At 45.3% G+C, this 18,972-nt stretch overlaps 1 protein-coding gene across 2 annotated transcripts in view; it reads right to left on the bottom strand.

Moving 5' to 3' along the window:
• Positions 1-18,972, bottom strand: part of ncanb (neurocan b) — a 345,873-nt gene that overhangs the window by 134,269 nt on the left and 192,632 nt on the right. For both annotated transcript variants that reach the window (XM_072244299.1, XM_072244300.1), the window contains exon 9: positions 354-2,240. In XM_072244299.1, the coding sequence (XP_072100400.1) occupies positions 354-2,240 (1,887 nt within the window). The remainder of the gene's footprint in view (positions 1-353; positions 2,241-18,972) is intronic.

The raw sequence follows: 18,972 nt of genomic DNA on the forward strand, positions 1-18,972 counted from the left end.
TACTCACTTTGATGGTAAATTTGCTTTGCTTAATGAGGGGCTGTCCTGGCACAGATACAATGTGCTGAATGACCTCTTCAATATGGCACATTTCAGCTACTGTACAAAACTCACGTACAATTGCCAGTCATTCACCAGTGAGCCCATCTGTGTAGTAAATCCCCATGGATTGATCCCTTTCTCTCAGCAAGGATCCCCATATGGGAAGCCCTGTCCATTGTATAGAATCTGCACACACTGAACTCCCAAGGCCCGGACACACTTCACACAGTGTGATGCCCACACCCATGCCTAAACTTCCAGCCAGGGGCTAACGTGCCCAACCATTAGATGATCTCATGGTGGCCACTCACCTGGTCCAAGATAGAATGAATCCTCATCGGAACCGCTGGCACTTGCGTTTCCAGGTGCGACTGTCCAGCCCTCTGCAACTTGCCCCGAAGCAGAGTTGAGAAGATCCTTGATGGTCAGTGTCTGTTCCAGCATGGTAGAGCCCTCACCTGTGTCATCTGCTGATGCCAGTCTGGATTCAGAGGACTGCGCCTGGATCTGGTGCGGGGCCAATCCCACCACGGGCTCTCTGGTTTCATGTCGAGCGGACTCTTGCTGATAGGATGAGATGGGAAATGGAATAGAGGTGAAGGTCTCAGGGCCTTCCTGGAAAGCAGAGCCCTCATCGGCAGCATTCAGCCTCCCCACACTTATTAACCCACCCTCCTCTTCCACTGTGCCCAACCTTGTTGCTGCAGGTAATAGTTCTGGTGGACTGGCCAGCGTAGATGGGGATTGCGACTGTGCAGTAATGGGCTCTGTTGTGATCGGTTGAATTATTCCCTTTGCTCCTTTGACAATGTGAGCTTCCAACCTGGCTGCTGGATTCACACCAGAGGTTTCCCCAGTGTCCATTTGCTCCTTTGCTCCTTCTGCATTTGTAAGGGTTGGCCAAATGTTTCTCATCATGGCCAGGGTTGATCCTGGGACTAACAACATGGACCCATTACCTGAAGACAAAGTTAGCAGCTCTGAGGGGTCTGTGGGTCCACCAGGGGCTGTGAGAAGGTCCTTGACAAGTTGCTCAGTGTGTGGCAATAATCCCGCGTCTGAGCTGCCCGTGGTAGATGCGTGATTGCTCCTACCTCTGCTAGAGGCTTCAGTCATTACCTGCCTGCTTCCAACTGAAGCCTGCGGTGAGCCCGTGTGGGCCAAATAACCTGCTTCATGCTGCATCGCAATCAGGGACTGAGGGCTGACAGTCTTCACATGTGGAATATCCTTCATATCAGGCTGGCTTCCAGCCAGCTCCTCCAGGGTCTCCGACTCCTGCTCGAACTGCATCAAGTACGTCTGCTCCAGTTTCACTCTCACCCTTTGCTGCCTCTCACCTGGTGCTGGGGTAACACCTGCCCCCGAGAACAGAGGACGCCGTATCGAACTCTCAGCCTTCTCCTCCACTGCCAGTGTGCTGGCATGAAGTCCCTCCTCGGAAGCTGGGAGTGGTGCCAGGGTCCTTGTGAAGGTAGGCACTTCCTCAGCTTGTGATTGGCTTCCCTCCTGGATGGACAAAGCCTGGCTATGCTCCCCCTGTACACTGCTTCCTTCCTCATCACTTCCACCCAGATCCAGAGTTACTGTCGACACACTAACTGCCTCTGGAGAGTGATGTGCCGGTGCAGACTGCCCAGTCGGAGAGAACAAGATGTGGGTGAGCTCCCCACTGGTATTGCTGTCACTGTCTGGAGACGGAGGGGGAGACGGAGGGTAAGACAGAGGTAAGATCTTCCTCCCATCATCGGCCGAGCTGTGGCTCCCATCACTGGGGTTTGGAAATGGGAACAGGCTGGTGCTCTGCCTCTCCACTGCCCCTACACCAAGGCTGATTGACTGATGAGAACCTCCTCTTCCTTTCTTCCTGCCAGTCTCGGCTTCCTGGTTTAGTGCTGAAAGATATTCTAGATCCTCTCTGAAAGCTGTGTCTCCGGAAGCTTCCATGCCAACCTCCATGGGTGTACTGGATGTGAGCACAGGGCCACGGTTTTGGGGAGTGACATTGGCACCAGTCAGTGAGACCTCACTCCCTGTGACGGTTCCCACCGTCGCCAGTGGCTGCAGTGGCTTTACGCTTCCACCCCTCCAGTCCTCCTCACCGGCCCGTTTAATTTTTGCCGTGTCCATTTTCTCATCGCCGACCGATGCACTGGTTTCCTCATCACCCTCTGCGGACATGTTCTCTGTTCTCCTTGCTGGGGGGCGGGTGGTGGGAGAGACACAGACCGGAACATTAGAATTTCAGGGAGAGACAGACACATGTCTGACTGCATTAGCTCGGTGTCTGAGACCGCAGCACTGCCAACTTCATAACGCAGCCAGAAACACCGCAGGAATAGTCAGAAAGCTAATACACTCACAGAGAGCCAGACAACAACACCTCCCACCCCATCATTGAACTGTTCATGTAAACTATCAACTCACTTTCAAAGGACTCTCCATCTCATGTTCTTGATTTTTATCTATTATGATTATTTCTTTTTGGTTTCTTTTGTATTTGCACATTTTGTTATCTTTGGCACATTGGCTGTTTGTCCATTCTGTTGGATGTGGTCTTTCATTCATTCCACTGCGTTCCTTGGATTTACTGTGAATGCCCACAAGAGATTGAATGTCATGACTGTATGTAGTGATATGTACGTACTTTGAACTTCGAAGCACCTCCTCACCAGGAACTGCACCACTGTCACTCCCCAACGCAATGACAGCATAGCATCCCCTCCACACCCCATCAGGAGGCAGGAGGCAGGAGGCAGGAGGCAGCTCCAAATTCCACAGGTTCACGAGAACATCATATAGTCGAGGTAGTGAGATCTGTGGGGAGGAGGGGAGGTAATGGGATCCGGGGGAAAGTAGTGAGATCAAAGGGGAAATAGTGAGATCTGGGGGAGAGGAACTGGTCAGATCCAGAGGGAGGGGAAGTAGCGAAATCTGTGGGGGATGTAGTGAGATTCGGAGATGGGGTGGATCAAAGGGCCACCACTTCCCTACCCAAGACATACATTTTGGGTTCATTATCAACCTATCATTTTACCCCTTACCCCCCCCCAGCCTCACCCTGGCATCTAACTGAACCCTATCCTCACTCACCCCCACCCTCACCGATCTGCTCCCCCAACTCACAGCCAGCACGTCTCTGTACAGAGGAGTTCTTCACAGAGTGAAATCACAAATCCACTTGTGAAAGAAGGACGTCCCGGTCGTACAAGTGTTGCTGACAGAGAACTCACACACACCAAATTTAGAGGAATCCCATTCCAGATAGCATTCTGGCATTCCAAATGAACAGGCAAAAAAGGTGCTGAGCGGTGATGTGAAGTCAGTTTAGGATTGTTATTTTTGTGTGATTCATCATTAGATTTTATCCATACCTTCATAAGTTATCACGTGCTATGTGTGATATGTGTACTACCATGCTTGACACCCTGGTTCAAAGAAGCATTGTCTGGTTTCTATCTACATCATATGGTTATATACATTATATGTATATATGTAGTTAAATGACATTACACTTGACTTCAATGGGTAGGATTAATAAAAAATGCTGTGGTTAGGGATCCCTGATGGAGTAGCCACCACCGGATGCTCGAACGTGCCTGGCCTTGAACCAATGCCCTCAGCTCAGATATACACCACAGCACATCACGGAAACCATCCTCCCCTCCATGGATTCTGTGTACATATCTCACTGCCTCAGTAAAGCAGCTAGCATAATTAAAGACCCCACCCGCCCCAGACATTCTCTCTTCTCCCCCTCTTCCTATTGGGCAGAAGATACAAAACCCTGAAAGCACATACCACCAGGCTCAAAGACATTTTCTACCCCATTTTGTGAGATGATGGTGCCCTAGTATGGTCAGTCACAGTCATAGGATACTGCAGCACGGAAACAGGTCTTTGGCCCGTCTAGTCCATGCTGAACCATTAATCTGCCTCATCCCATCGACCTGTACATAGACCATAGCCCTCCGCACCCCTCCCCACCCCTCCCATCCAGGTACTTACCCAGATTTCTCTTAAATGTTGAAATTGAATCGGCATCCACCACTTGCACAGGCAGCTCATACCACAGTCTCACTATCCCCCGAGTGACAAAGTTCCCCCTCATGTTCCCCTTCAACAGTTCATCTTTCACTTTTAACCTAGGACTTCCAGTACTACTCTCACACAACCTCAGCATAGGTCAAAAGCATATTTGCATTTAACCTATCTATGCCACTCATAATTTTAGAAATCTCTAACAAATCTCCCCTCACTCTTCCGCACTCCAGGGAATAAAACCCGAACTTATTCAACCTTTCCCTGTAACTCTGGTCCTCAAGTCCTGGCAACATCTTCTAAATTTTCTCTGCACTCTTTCAATCTTATTTACATCTTTCCTATGAGTAGATGAACAAAATAGCACACAATACTCCAAATTTAGGCTTCAGCAATGTCTTACACAATTTTAAAAAAATAACACACCAACTCCTTGGCTTCACAATCTAACTTGTCAAGGCCCGTTCCTGCACTCCACTTTCTCTGTAGTTGTGACCCTTTGTTCTGCCCTCTTTTACTGTTTTAACTCATACTTCTTCAATGCATTGAGTAATGAAATTACCTGTATGGATGGTATGCAAAGCCACATTTCTCAGTCTTCCTCAGAGCACATGACAGTAACCAATCAGTTGACTAGTTGCACAGGTGTGAAGGTGGAGGACTCAGCCCGAGGACTGGTCCATAATATTCAGCAAGAGGGATTCCATGAGAGAGAAGAGCCATCTGTGGTTAACAAAGAATGTCCAGGAAAAGTGCAAGAGCATGCAATGTGACCAAGTCTGCTGGTGGACCAGACAACTGGGAAGATTGACAGACACTGAGACACTACAGGGACTGATGGTGGAAGTGAAGGTAGATGTGACCACCACAGGGACTGGTGGTAGACCAGACAGCTGGAATTTTACCTCAACTAGCAGTAAGAGACCAAAATGTTAATAAGGGACAAAACTGATTATGGGAAAACTTGGCAAGTGACATCAAACCAGACAGCAAGGGCTTCTCTGAATCCATGGAAAGAAAGAGGATGGTTACAGCAAATAGCGACATTGGAGAACAAGGCTAGGGAAATAATGACAGGAAATAAACAAATGGCAGAAATGTTAAATCAATAACTAAAGACCATAAGACATAGGAACAGAATTAGGCCATTTGACAGAGTTATTATTCCCCTCAACCCCTTTCTCCTGCTTTCTCTTGATAACACTGAACACCCTTACTAATTTTTCAACCTCCATCTGAAATATACCCAATGACTTGACTTGCAATTCCACAGATTCATCACTCTCTGGCTAAAGAAATTTTTCTCAATTCTGTTCTGAAGGGATGTCCTTGCATTCTGAGGCTGTGCCTTCTGGTCCTAGACTCACCCGCTACAGGGAATATCTTCTCCACACCTAAGCCTTTCAATATTCAATAGGTTTCAATGAGATACACCCTCATTCTTCTAAACTGCAGCAAATACAAGTGCAGAGCCATCAAACACTCCTCACATGTTAACTTTTTCATTCCCGGGATCATTCTCATAAACCTGCTCTAAATATACTGCAACACCAACACATCTTTTCTCAGATAAGTGGCCCAAAACTGCTCATAATACCCCAAATATGATCTGACCAATGCCTTATAAAAACTCATGATTATACCTTTGCTTTTGTATTCTAGTCCTCTTAAGATCAATGTTAACATTGCATTTGCCTTCCTTAGCACTGACTCAATCTGCAAATTAACCTTTAGGGAATAATGCATGAGTGGCTAGCTTTCCTTCATATTTAATCTTTTCTCTCTTTTGCTGCTTTTTAAATGTTTCCAATCCTCAACTTTCCCAATATTTTTTGCTTTATTATATGTCCTGTTTTTTTTTTTGCTTTTATTACGTCTTTGACTTCCCTTGTTAGCCATGGTTACCTCATTCTCCCTTCAGAGTATTTCTTCATTTTCGGGATATACCTTTCCAGTGTCTTCTGAATTTCTCCCAGAAACTCCAACCATTGCTGTTCTGCCATCATCCCTGCTAGTGTCCCCTTCCAATCAACTTTGACCAGCTCCTCTTTCACACCTCTGTGGTTCCCTTTACTCCACTGGTACCTTGTGTCAGTCTTTCCTATGGAAACTGCAAATATCCCAGTGGTATCTGATAGGCTAGCTTCAAACACAGTGGAAGAACTTGTAACAAACATTATCGTGAGTTTTTATTATTTCAAGATCCTGGGTATCAACAACTCTGAGGATCCATCCTGGGCCCAACATATTGATGCAATTACAAAGAAGGCATGACAGCAGCTATATTTCATTTGGAGTTTGAGGAGAATTGGTATATCACCAAAATCTCTTGCAAATTTCTACAGATGTACCATGGAAAGCATTCTAACTGGTTGCATCACCGTCTATTATGGAGGGGCCACTGCAAAGGATCAGAAACAATGCAGAAAGTTCTAAACTCAGCCAGCCCCATCATCGGCACTAGCCTCCCCAGCACTGAGGACACCTTCAAAAGGATTACTTCCATTGAGGTGGTGGTACAGGAGTCTGAAGACCCACACTCAACATTTTAGGAACAGTTTCTTCCCCTCTGCCATTAGATTTTGTAAAGGACAATGAAAACATGTACACTACTCTTTTTGTACTACTTATTTAAATTTTTATGTATATATTTTATTTTAATTTATAGTTTTTTTATGTATTGCAATGCACTGCTCCTACAAAACAATAAATTTGATGACATATGCCAGTGATATTAAACGTGATTCTGATTGAGGGGCAAGATACTGAAGAAACAAATGGTACTAAAGGCTGCCAACTCATCATATCTCTATGGTCTATGTCCAAGGGAAGTGGTTGCAGAGACGATCAAGTTATGGGTTCAGGGTTTCAAAAAACAAACCAAGTTTTAGCAATGTACCAGCAGATGGAAAACCACAAGTATGAACCCATTGTTCAAGAAGGGTGGAAGACAATGGTTGATGAAGGCAATAGGCATTTTAGGACAGCTGGCTTACTGGCTCCTGTTGGAAATTTGCTGGAATCAGCAATCAGGGAAAAAATAGTCACTTGCAGAAGTTTAATGTAATCAAATCAAATCAACATTGCTGATTTGGAGTAAATCACATTTGACAAATCTGCTAGAATTTTCAAGTACATTACAAGCAAAGTCGATAGAGAGGAACGTCTAAGAAACTTGGATTTCCAGAAAGAATTTGACAAGGTGCCACATAAAATGCAGGTGCACAAAACAACAGCTCAAACATACAAAGGATAGAAAGAAGGGAGTTGGAATCCAGCGGTCATTTTCAGGTTGGAAGGACATAACCCGTGCCCCAAGGGACAACTGTAGAGGTCATGCAGTACAGAACCAATCCTTACATTCCTGCTGAATATTTTGCCCATCTACATTAGTCACTTTTACCCTACCTCTATGCCTCGCCTGCTTAATAGTCTGAGACCTTCCTTTCCGGTCCTGAGGAAGCATCTCAGTCTGAAATGCTGACTGTTTATTCCCCTCCATTGATGTTGCCTGACCTGCTGAGTTCCTCCACCATTTTGTGTGTTCCTCTCATATGCTTCCTGTTTTCCCTGATCAACCCTTCAATAACCTTTGTCATCCAAGGTTCCCTAAACTTGTTACCCACCCATAGGTTGATCTTCCTGTACAAGGTGTCCTGGGACAAAGGGACTCTCCGTGGCAGCTGGATGTGTCCTCCCCAGCCTAACACTTCACACCAAGTAATTCACACAAAAGAGTTGCAGGGAGCAGCCAATTTTCAAAGAATCAGAGAATCAACCAGCTCAGAAACTGCAAACACGAGGAAATCTGCAGATGCTGGAAATTCAAGCAACACACATGAAAGTTGCTGGTGAATGCAGCAGGCCAGGCAGCATCTCTAGGAAGAGGTGCAGTCAACGTTTCAGGCTGAGACCCTTCGTCAGGATTAAATGAAGGAAGAGCTAGTAAGAGATTTGAAAGTGGAAGGGGGAGGGGGAGATCCGAAATGATAGGAGAAGACAGGAGGAGGAGGGATGGAGCCAAGAGCTGGACAGTTGATTGGCAAAAGGGATATGAGAGGATCATGGGACAGGAGGTCCGGGGAGAAGGAAAAGGGGAAGGGGGGAAAACCCAGAGGATGGGCAAGGGGTATAGTCAGAGGGACAGAGGGAGAAAAAGGAGAGAGAGAGAGAGAAAGAATGTGTGCATAAAAATAAATAACGGATGGGTATGGGGGGGGAGCATTAGCAGAAGTTTGAGAAGTCAATGTTCATGCCATCAGATTGGAGGCTACCCAGACGGAATATAAGGTGTTGTTCCTCCAACCTGAGTGTGGCGTCATCTTTACAGTAAAGGAGGCCGTGGATAGACATATCAGAATGGGAATGGGATGTGGAATTAAAATGTGTGGCCACTGGGAGATCTTGCTTTCTCTGGCAGACAGAGCGTAGGTGTTCAGTGAAACGATCTCCCAGTCAGTGTCAGGTCTCGCCAATATATAGAAGGCCACGTCGGGAGCACCGGACGCAGTATATCAGCCCAGCCGACTCACAGGTGAAGTGTTGCCTCACCTGGAAGGACTGTCTGGGGCCCTGAATGGTGGTAAGGGAGGAAGTGTAAGGGCATGTGTAGCACTTGTTCCACTTACAAGGATAAGTGCCAGGAGGGAGATCGGTGGGGAGGGATGGGGGGGACGAATGGACAAGGGAGTTGCGTAGGGAGCGATCCCTGCGGAAAGCAGAGAGAACAGGGTAGGGAAAGATGTGCTTAGTGGTGGGATCCCGTTGGAGGTGGCGGAAGTTACGGAGAATAATATGTTGGACCCGGAGGCTGGTGGGGTGGTAGGTGAGGACCAGGGGAACCCTATTCCTAGTGGGGTGGCGGGAGGATGCAGTGAGAGCAGATGTGCATGAAATGGGGGAGATGCGTTTGAGAGCAGAGTTGATGGTGGAGGAAGGGAAGCCCCTTTCTTTAAAAAAGGAGGACATCTCCCTCGCCCTGGAATGAAAAGCCTCATCCTGAGAGCAGATGCGGCAGAGAAGGAGGAATTGCGAGAAGAACTTCCTCATCCATTATTTATTTATATACACACATTCTTTTTCTCTCTCTCCTTTTTCTCCCTCTGTCCCTCTCACTATACCCCTTGCCCATCCTCTGGGTTTTTCCCCCCCTCCCCCTTTTCCTTCTCCCTGGGCCTCCTGTCCCATGATCCTCTCATATCCCTTTTACCAATCACCTGTCCAGCTCTTGGCTCCATCCTTCCCCCTCCTGTCTTCTCCTATCATTTTGGATCTCCCTCTCCCCCTCCCACTTTCAAATCTCTTACTAGCTCTTCTTTCAGTTAGTCCTGATGAAGGCTCTCGGCCCAAAACATCGACTGTACCTCTTCCTAGAGATGCTGCCTGGCCTGCTGCGCTCACCAGCAACTTTGATGTGTGCAGCTCAGAAACTGGCCCAGTGGCCCATCGTGTCCCTTCTAACTGACAAATGCCAATCTGCCCTAATCCCATCTGCCCACATCCTTCTACTCCTTTCCTGTCCAAGGCCCTTTCCAATGTTGTAATGGCTTCTCATTTCTCATTTGGCAGCTGGTTCAGATAATTGCCATCCTCTGTGGGCAAAATTCTCAGCTCCAGTCTGAATTATCTTTCAATCATCTTGTTCAAATGAATTCTGACAAAGAATATCTGTCCATTATGTGGAAAGGACTCCCTCCTGTAGTCTGGAAAGGTACAAACATCCAGTTCCACACATGCCAGTTGTCTGGATGTGTGCTCGGAGTCAGCCTAAACTAATTCCACATCTTCGGTCCTTGAAGAAGGGTCTCAGCCCAAAACGTCAACTGTTTATTCCCATCCATTGATGCTGCCTGACCTGGTGAGTTCCTCCACAATTCTGAGAGTGTTGTTTTGGATTTCCAGCATCTGCAGAACTTCTCACTCTTATGATTCCACATCATCTTCCACTCCCTCTGTATCACAGCGAGCTGCCCTCTGGAATAATATACAACCAAGAACACGGAGCATCCAATCCCTCCCACCACACCTCCGTCATTGTTATTTACTTCACACTCCTGTGCCACTGTCTGCGATTGACTCATCTCCAGTGTGGAAGGATTGTTGTGTTTGTACACTGCTGTAGTGGTACTGGGGTGTCGGTGGGGGTAAGGGTGGGGTATGCAGGCAGGTGGATGGTACTGTCTCCCAGTTCTCCCTCTCCCCCTCAAGATAACATCCTATTTTGAAATGTAGACTCAGGACAGAGTTAGTTTCATTTCAATTTCACCCAGGAGACACACACACCCAGGGGCAACAATCACCCAGGGGACACACACCTCCAGGAGACACAATCACCCAGGGGCCACACACACCCAGGGGACACACACACCCAGGGGCCACATACACCCAGGAGCCACACACATCCAGGAGACACAATCACCCAGGGGCCACACTCACCCAGGGGACACAATCACCCAGGGGACACAATCACCCAGGGGAACACACTCACCCAGCGGACACACTCACCCAGGAGACACACACACACACCCAGGGGACTCCCTCACCCAGGGGCCACAGACACCCAGGGGCCTCTCTCACCCAGGAGACACACTCACCCAGGAGGTACACTCACCCAGGGGAACACACACCCCCAGGAGACTCTCTCACCCTGGGGACACACTCACCCAGGGGACACACACACCCAAGGGACTCTCTCACCCAGGAGACACACTCACCCAGGGGACACACACACCCAGGGGACACACTCACACAGGGGACACACTCACACAGGGGAACACACTCACACAGGGGAACACACACACCCAGGGGACTCTCTCACCCAGGAGACACACACACCCAGGGGACACACACATGCAGGAGACACACTCACGCAGGAGACGCACTCTCCCAGGGGACGCACCCTCCCAGGGGACGCACTCTCCCAGGGGATGCACTCTCCCAGGGGACACTCACACCCAGAAGACACACACACCCAGGGACAACACACACACCCAGGGGACACACACTCACCCAGGGGACACACACCCGGGGGACTCACTCACCCAGGGGCAACACACACACCCAGGGGACACACACTCACCCAGGGGACACACACTCACCCAGGGGACACACACTCACCCAGGGGCCACATCCACCTAGCACAGGCAGGAGCTCTCCAGAGATTAGTATAGTGCACATTCATGGAAGAAGCCAGCGTGGGGCAGTAGATGGTTACCTCTCAGACTGGAGGCCGGTGACTAGAGGAGTGCCACAGCGATCAGTGCTGGATCCGCTGTTTTTTGTCATCTGTATCAACCATCTGGATAATAATATGTGTTTAACTGGAGCAGCAAATTTGCAGATGATACTAAGAATGAGGGTGTAGTGGACAGTGAGGAAAACTATCATGGCTTATTGTGGGTTCTGGACCAGATAAAAAAATAGGCTCAAAAATGGCAGATGGAACTTAATGTAGGTAAGTATGAGGTGTTGCACTTCTGGGGGAACAAAGCTAGGTCTCACATGGTGAACAGCAGGCCAGAAGGATCCGGGAATACAGGTCCTGAAAGAGGCATCAAAGGTAGACAGGGTCATAGAGAAAGCCTTTGTCATGTTCATCTTCAGAAATAAAGGAAGTGCGTGCAGAATTGTGATGTTGAAATTGTATAAGACGTTGGTGAGGCCTAGTTTGGAGTATTGTGTGCAGTTCTGGTCACCTACCCACAGAAAAGATGTCCATCAGATTGAAAGAGCCCAAAGAAAATGTGTGAGGATGTTTCTGGTATTTGAGGACCTGAGTTATAAGGAAAGGTTGAAAAGGTTAAGACTTTATTTATTGGAACGTAGAAGATTGAGGGGAGATTTGATGGAGGTATATAAAATTATGAGAGGTACAGATGGGATAAATGCAAGCAGGCTTTTTCCACTGAGGGTGGGTGGGACTACAGCTAGAGGTCATGGGTTAAGGGTGAAAGGTGAAGTGTTTAAGGGGAACATGTGATTATTGGCAACCAATCAACAGAGAGGGAGTATGTAAAAAGAACTACCTTTTCAATTAGGTTCCTGATGAAGATTTAAAACACTGCAGTTTCTCGGAGTTGGGCAATGACCAGTCAAAGAGGGATTCATTAGAAGGGCTGAGTAAAAACAACAAAACTGCAAGCAGAGCAGCTGTTCCTTGAGTGGCCATTCCTTTGAGTGTGCCCGTCTTTAGAGTGGCTTTGGCGGGATCAGGCTTGGATGAGGTAGTTCCTGGTGAATTTCAATTTTTTACTCTATTTTTTCATTGCTTGTTAGTTGGGGCATAGTAGTGTAGTGAGAATGGCTCCAGGGGCAGTGTCTTGTACTGTGTGGGATGTGGGAAGTCTGGGAGACATCGAGTCTCCCGGATAAAGACATCTGCACCAGGTGCATCGAGCTGCAGCTTCTCAGAGAGCGTATCACGAAACTGGAGCTGCAGTTCGATGACTTTTGACTCATATGGAAGAATGAGGAGCTGATAGACAGACCTACTGGAAGGTAGTCACCCCGAGGTTGCAAGAGACAGGTAACTGAGTGACTGTTAAAAGAAGGAAGGGAAATACACAGCCAGTGCAGAGTACACTTGTGGCCGTTCCCCTCAATAGTAAGTATACAACTTTAGGTACTGTTGAGGGGGACAACCTTTCATGGGGGGCGGGGGGGCATGGTGACCGGGTCTGTGTATTGTGCTGTGGCTCAGAAGAGCAGAGAAGGTGAAGAGGACTGCAGGGGGACAGAGACAAAGTTCTATGAGTCGATAGAGACACCCAGATGGTACGTTGCCTCCCAGGTGCCATGCTCAGGGATATCTCAGGTCGTGCCTATGGCTTTCTCAAGGGCAAGTGTGAGAACCACATTCTACAAAGGTTGCATTGAGAGCATCCTGAGCAGCTGCATCACTCCCTGATTCGGAAATTGCACCCTCTCAATAGACAATAGGTGCAGGAGTAGGCTATTCGGCCCTTCGAGCCAGCACCGCCATTCACTGTGATCATGGCTGATCATCCACTATCAGTATCCAGTTCCTGCCTTATCCCCATAACCTTTGATTCCACTATCGGATCACAAGACCCTGCAGCGGACAGTGAGGTCAGCTGAGAAGATCATCGGGGTCTCTCTTCCCGCCATTACAGACATTTACACCACACGCTGCATCCGTAAAGCAAACAGCATTATGAAGGATCCCACGCACCCCTCATACAAACTCTTCTCCCTCCTGCCATCTGGCAAAAGGTACCGAAGTATTCGGGCTCTCACAACCAGACTATGTAACAGTTTCTTCCCCCAAGTCATCAGACTCCTCAATACCCAGAGCCTGGACTGACACCAACCTACTTCCCTCTACTGTGCCTATTGTCCTGTTTATTATTTATTGTAATGCCTGCACTGTTTTGTGCACTTTATGCAGTCCTAGGTAGGTCTGTAATCTAGTGTAGTTTTGTGTTGTTTTACGTAGTTCAGTGTAGTTTTTGTATTGTTCATATATCACCATGGTCCTGAAAAATATTGTCTTGTTTTTATTGCGTACTGTACCAGCAGTTATGGTTGAAATGACAATAAAAAGTGACTTGACTTGACTTGATCAGCCAGAAAGCTTGGTACATATTGGCAGCAATGATATAGGTAATAAGGTAAGGAGGTCCTGAAGAGAGATTTTAGGGAGCTCAGTAGAAAGCTCAGAAACAGGACTTCCAGGGCAGTAATCTCTGGATTGCTGCCTGTGCCACGTGCCAGTGAGGGTAGGAATAGGATGATTTGGCTGGTGAATGTGTGGCTGAGGAACTGGCAGGGGGCAGGATCATTTATGGATCATTGGGATATCTTCTGGGTATGACATGTACAAAAGGGACAGGTTTCACCTAAACCCATTGGAGCCCAATATCCTTACAAGCAGGTTTGCTAGAGTGTTCGGGATGATTTTAACTGATTTGGCAGAGGGATGGGAACCGGACTCATACTGCTGAGGATGAAGGAGTGGGTTTACAAACACAGGGAAGCTGCAGTGATACCTCCAGCAAGAAGAGGCTGATGCTAGGGCACACTTGCCCTTGAAAATGACCCTAATGCAGTCAACAGGATGAACTGCAATGTGAAAGGCAGACAAAAATGAAAAGGCTGAATACAGGACTGAAAGTGTGATGTTTGCATTTGTGAAGTAAATGGAATAAGCTAAATGAACTTGTGGCACAGTTACAGATTAGCATGTAGGATGTTGTGCGCATCACTGAATCATGGCTGAAAGAAGATTATAGCTGGGAGCTTAACCATAAGACAAAGGAAGAGAATTAGACCATTCAGCCCATCGAGTCTGCTCTGCTATTCCATCACAGCTGATCCCAGATACCACTCAAACCCATACACTGGCCTTCCCGCCATATCCTTTGATGCCCTGACCAATCAGGAAACAATCAGCTTCTGCCTTAAATATTTGCATATTTTGGCCTCCACCACAGTCTGTGGCAGAGAATTCCACAGATTTACCGCTCCCTGGCTAAAAAAAAAATCCTCCTTACTCAATTTTGAGGCTGTGACCTCTAGTTCTGGATACCCTACCATAGAAAAGATCCTCTCCACATCACCCTATACTGTATAGCCTTTCAACATTCAGTAGGTTTCAATGAGATTCCTCTGCATTCTTCTAAATTCCAGTGAGTACAGGCACAAAGCTGCCAAATGCTCCTCATTATGTTAACCCCTTCATTCCCAGAATTATCCTCATGAACCTCCTCTCCATTCCCTCTGATGACAACACACTCTTTCTGAAATAAGGAGCTCAAAATTGTTGACAATACCCGAAGTGCGGCCTGACTAGTGTCGTATAAAGGCTCAGCATTATCTCCTTGCTTTTATATTCTAATCCCCTTGAAATAAATGCCAACGTTGCATTTGCCTTCTTTACCACAGACTCAACCTGTAAATTAACTTAGGAGTCCTTGTGTAAGACTCCCAGAAGATTAATTTAAGTCCCTCTGCACCTCTGAGATTTGAACCTTCTCTCCATTTAAATAGTAGTCCACACTATCATTCCTTTTACCAAAATGCATTATCATACATTTCCCAACACTGTATTCCATCTGCCACTTTTTTGCCCATTCTTCCAATTTGTCTAAGTCCTGCTGCAAACACATTACTTCCTCAGTACTATATACCCCTCCACCTATCTTTGTATCATCCACAAACATTGCCACATCATATCACATTACAGGCCCTTTGGCCCTTTGCCCCACAATGTTGTGCCGACCCTTAAACCCTGCCTCCCATATAAGCCCCCACCTTAAATTCCTCCATATACCTGTCCAGTAGTCTCTTAAACTGTCCTGTTAAAATTATTTGATGAATTTGGAGGTTTTTCAGAATATAAAGTTAATTTTAGTAAAAGTGAATTATTTCCTTTAAATGATTCTGTTTCTATATATGATAATACTCCTTTCAAAGTTTCAGACTCTTTTAGATATTTAGGTATTATAATTACTAAGGATCTTTATAAAGCTAATTTTGTTCCCTGAGTAGACTCTATGAAGTATTTATTTAGTAGATGGAGTCCACTTACATTTTCACTTGTTGGTCGTATTCATATAGTTAAAATGATAATTCTACCAAAATTTTTATATTTATTTCAGAATATTCCTGTTTTTTTGACTAGGAAGTTTTTTGATCAGATTGATTCTATTATTTTATCTTTTATTTGGAATAATAAAAGACCAAGAATTAGTAAATGTCATTTACAAAAATTGAAAAAGGATGGAGATCTTGTTTTGCCTAATTTTAGAACGTACTATTGGGCTGTTAATCTGCGATACATGTCTTTTTGGTTATACTGGGTTGATAAGACTGATCGGCCAATTTGAGTAGATCTGGAACTAAGAGTTGTAAAGCAGTTTTATTTAACTTCGTTATTGGGGGCTCCTTTACCTATGCAATCAGGTAAAGTTGTAAATTAAACTTATATCCTGTGATTAAGTATTCTTTACAAATTTGGCTCCAGTTCCGCAATTCTTTTAATCTTACAAAATTTAGACTTTGTAGTCTAATTTACCGAAATTACTTTTTTAAGCCTTCTTTGAGCGGTCTAATTTTTCTACTTTGGAAAAATAAAGGTATTAATTCTTTTTTGGATTTATTTAGAGAAGATAGATTGATGTCCTTTGAACAATTAACTGATAAATATTCTCTTTCATATTCACACTTCTTGCAATACCTTCAAGTTAGACATTTTTTACAAAAATATTTAATTTCCCTTACATATTGGAGGCTGACCTGTTAGATTCTATTATGAGTATGAATCCTTTGATTAAGGGTTCTATTGGAAGAATTTATAATTTATTATTACAATGGGATAAGCATCCTTTGTCTAAGATTAAACAGGATTGGGAAAAGGAACTTAATTTGACTTTTATGACAGAGGATTGGATGTGGATATTGAAGTTCGTTAACTCTTCTTCAATTTGTGCTAGCCATTCATTGATTCAATTTAAAATTGTACATCGTTATCATTTGACAAAGGAGAGACTTTCTAAAATTTTTCCTAATGTTGATAGTCATTGTGATAGATGTAAAACTGAGATAGCTACACTGACACATATGTTTTGGTCTTGTTCTATATTGGAACAGTTCTGGAAGTCGGTTTTCTCAACAATTTCTAAAGCACTTAAAATTAATTTACAACCTAATAAATTAACAGTGCTTTTTGGAATAGTTCCTCAAAATATTCATGGTATTTCTGTGTCTGACCAACATGTTATTGCATTTGTTACATTGATAGCTAGGAGGGCCATTTTGTTGAAGTGGAAGGATACATCAGCTCCCACTTTGTCACAATGGTTCTCTCAAGTGATGCTATGTCTTAGTTTGGAGAAAATTAGAAGTTGAACCTTTGAACCTTTATTTGATTTTGAGAAAAGATGGGGCTCATTTGCTCGTTATTATCATTTGAGTTAATTGATATAATTTTTCCACGATCTAATTGTAAACTCTTTTAGTATATTTTCTTTTCTTGCTGGCGGTTTGATGTTTATTTTTAGAAGCTTTTTGTATGACGCATGGCTCTGTGGTTGTACACCTAATGGGTTCTCTCTTTTTTTTCTCACCTTCCTGCTTAGTAAGTTTTTTTTGTTATCACAAAATTTTGTTTTCAATCTTTAAGATGATGGTTTTTTTTTGAGGCATTGTAAGTGTCGTTACTTCGATGTACTCATGTTATTTTTCCTATATATATACACACAATAAAAAGATTTGAAAAGAAAAGAAAGAATACCCCTAATAGAGTAACTGCTCCCTTCCTGTTCCTGACTTCCACCCATACTGACTCAAAAGAGGATCCTGCTACATTACCCACCCTTTCTGTAGCTGTAATAGTATCCCTGACCAGTAACGCAACCCCTCCTCCCCTTTCCCCCCTCCCTATCCCTTTTAAAGCACTGAAATCCAGTTAAGGATGTGGTTTCGAGACACTTGGAGTCACATGATGAAATAGGCCACAGTCAGTGTTGTTTCCTCAAGAGAAAATCTATCCCAACAAATCTGTTGGAATTCTTTTCAGAAATAACAAGCAGCATAGACAAAGGAGAACCAGCGGATGTTGTGTATTTGGATTTTCGGAAGGCCTATGACAAGGTGCTACACATGAGGCTGCTTAAAAAGTTAAGAGCCCATGGTATTACAGGAAAGATACTGGCATGCAATATGTGTGGCTGATTGGAGGAGGCAAAGAGTGGGATTAAAGGGAGCCTTTTCTGGTTGGCTGCCGGTGACTAGTGGTGTTCCACAGGGGTCAGTGTTGGGACCGCTTCTTTTTACGTTATATGTCAATGACTTGAATTGAATGCTTTGTTACAAAGTTTGCAGGTGACGTGAAGATAGGTGACGTGAAGATAGGTGGATGGGCAGATAGGTGGATGGGCAGATAGGTGGATGGGCAACATGAAGATAGGTGGATGGGCAGATAGTTTTGAGGAAATACAGAGGCAACAGAAGGACTTGGATAGATTAGGAGAAAGAGCAAAGAAGTGGCAGATGGAATACAGTGTTGGGAAGTGTAAGGTCACGCACTTTGGTTGAAGAAATGAACGGGTTGACAATTTTCTGATTGGAATGAAAATTCAAAAACCTGAGGTGCAAAGAGACTTGGGAGCCCTTGTGCAGGATTCCCTAAAGGTTAATTTACAAGTTGAGGCTGTGCTGAGGAAGGCAAATGTAACGTCAAACATTCATTTCAAGAGGAATAGAATACAAAAGCAAGGATGTAATGTTAAGGCTTTATAAAGTACGGATGGGGCCTCACCTGGAGTATTGTGAGCTTATCTTAGACAGAGTCTGCTGGTGAGGGTTCAGGTGAGGTTCATGAAGATGATTCCAGGATTTGACAGCTTGCCGTATGAAGAGCATTCGATGGCTCTGAGCCTGTATTCGCTAGAATTCAGGAGAATTGAGGGGGTGATCTAATTGAAACATTGAATGGTGAAAGGTCTTGATGGAATGAATACGGAGAGGATGTTTCCTATGGTGGGAGAGTCCAGGACCAGAGGACACAGCCTCAGAATAGAGGAGTGTCATTTTAGAATGGAGATGAGGAGAAATTTCATTAGCCAGAGAGTAGTGAATCTGTGGAATTCTTTGCCACAGGCAGCTGTGGAGGCCAAGTATTTATGTATACTTAAGGCAGAGGTTGATAGATTCTTAATGGGTCAGGGAATGAGGGACATGGAGAGAAGGCAGGAAATTGGGACTGAGAGGATAGTTAGATTGCCATGATGGAATGGTGATGTATTTCAGTTATAGACAGAGACTGGCTTTGATTTCCCTAGAGCAGAAGAGACTGAGGTGGGATCTGAGTGGTATGTCGGATTATGAGGAGTGTGAATACTGATGGCAGGAGTGGTTCCCATTAGAGGT

Source organism: Mobula birostris, chromosome 26, assembly GCF_030028105.1.
Source record: "Mobula birostris isolate sMobBir1 chromosome 26, sMobBir1.hap1, whole genome shotgun sequence".
Taxonomy (NCBI): domain Eukaryota; kingdom Metazoa; phylum Chordata; class Chondrichthyes; order Myliobatiformes; family Myliobatidae; genus Mobula; species Mobula birostris.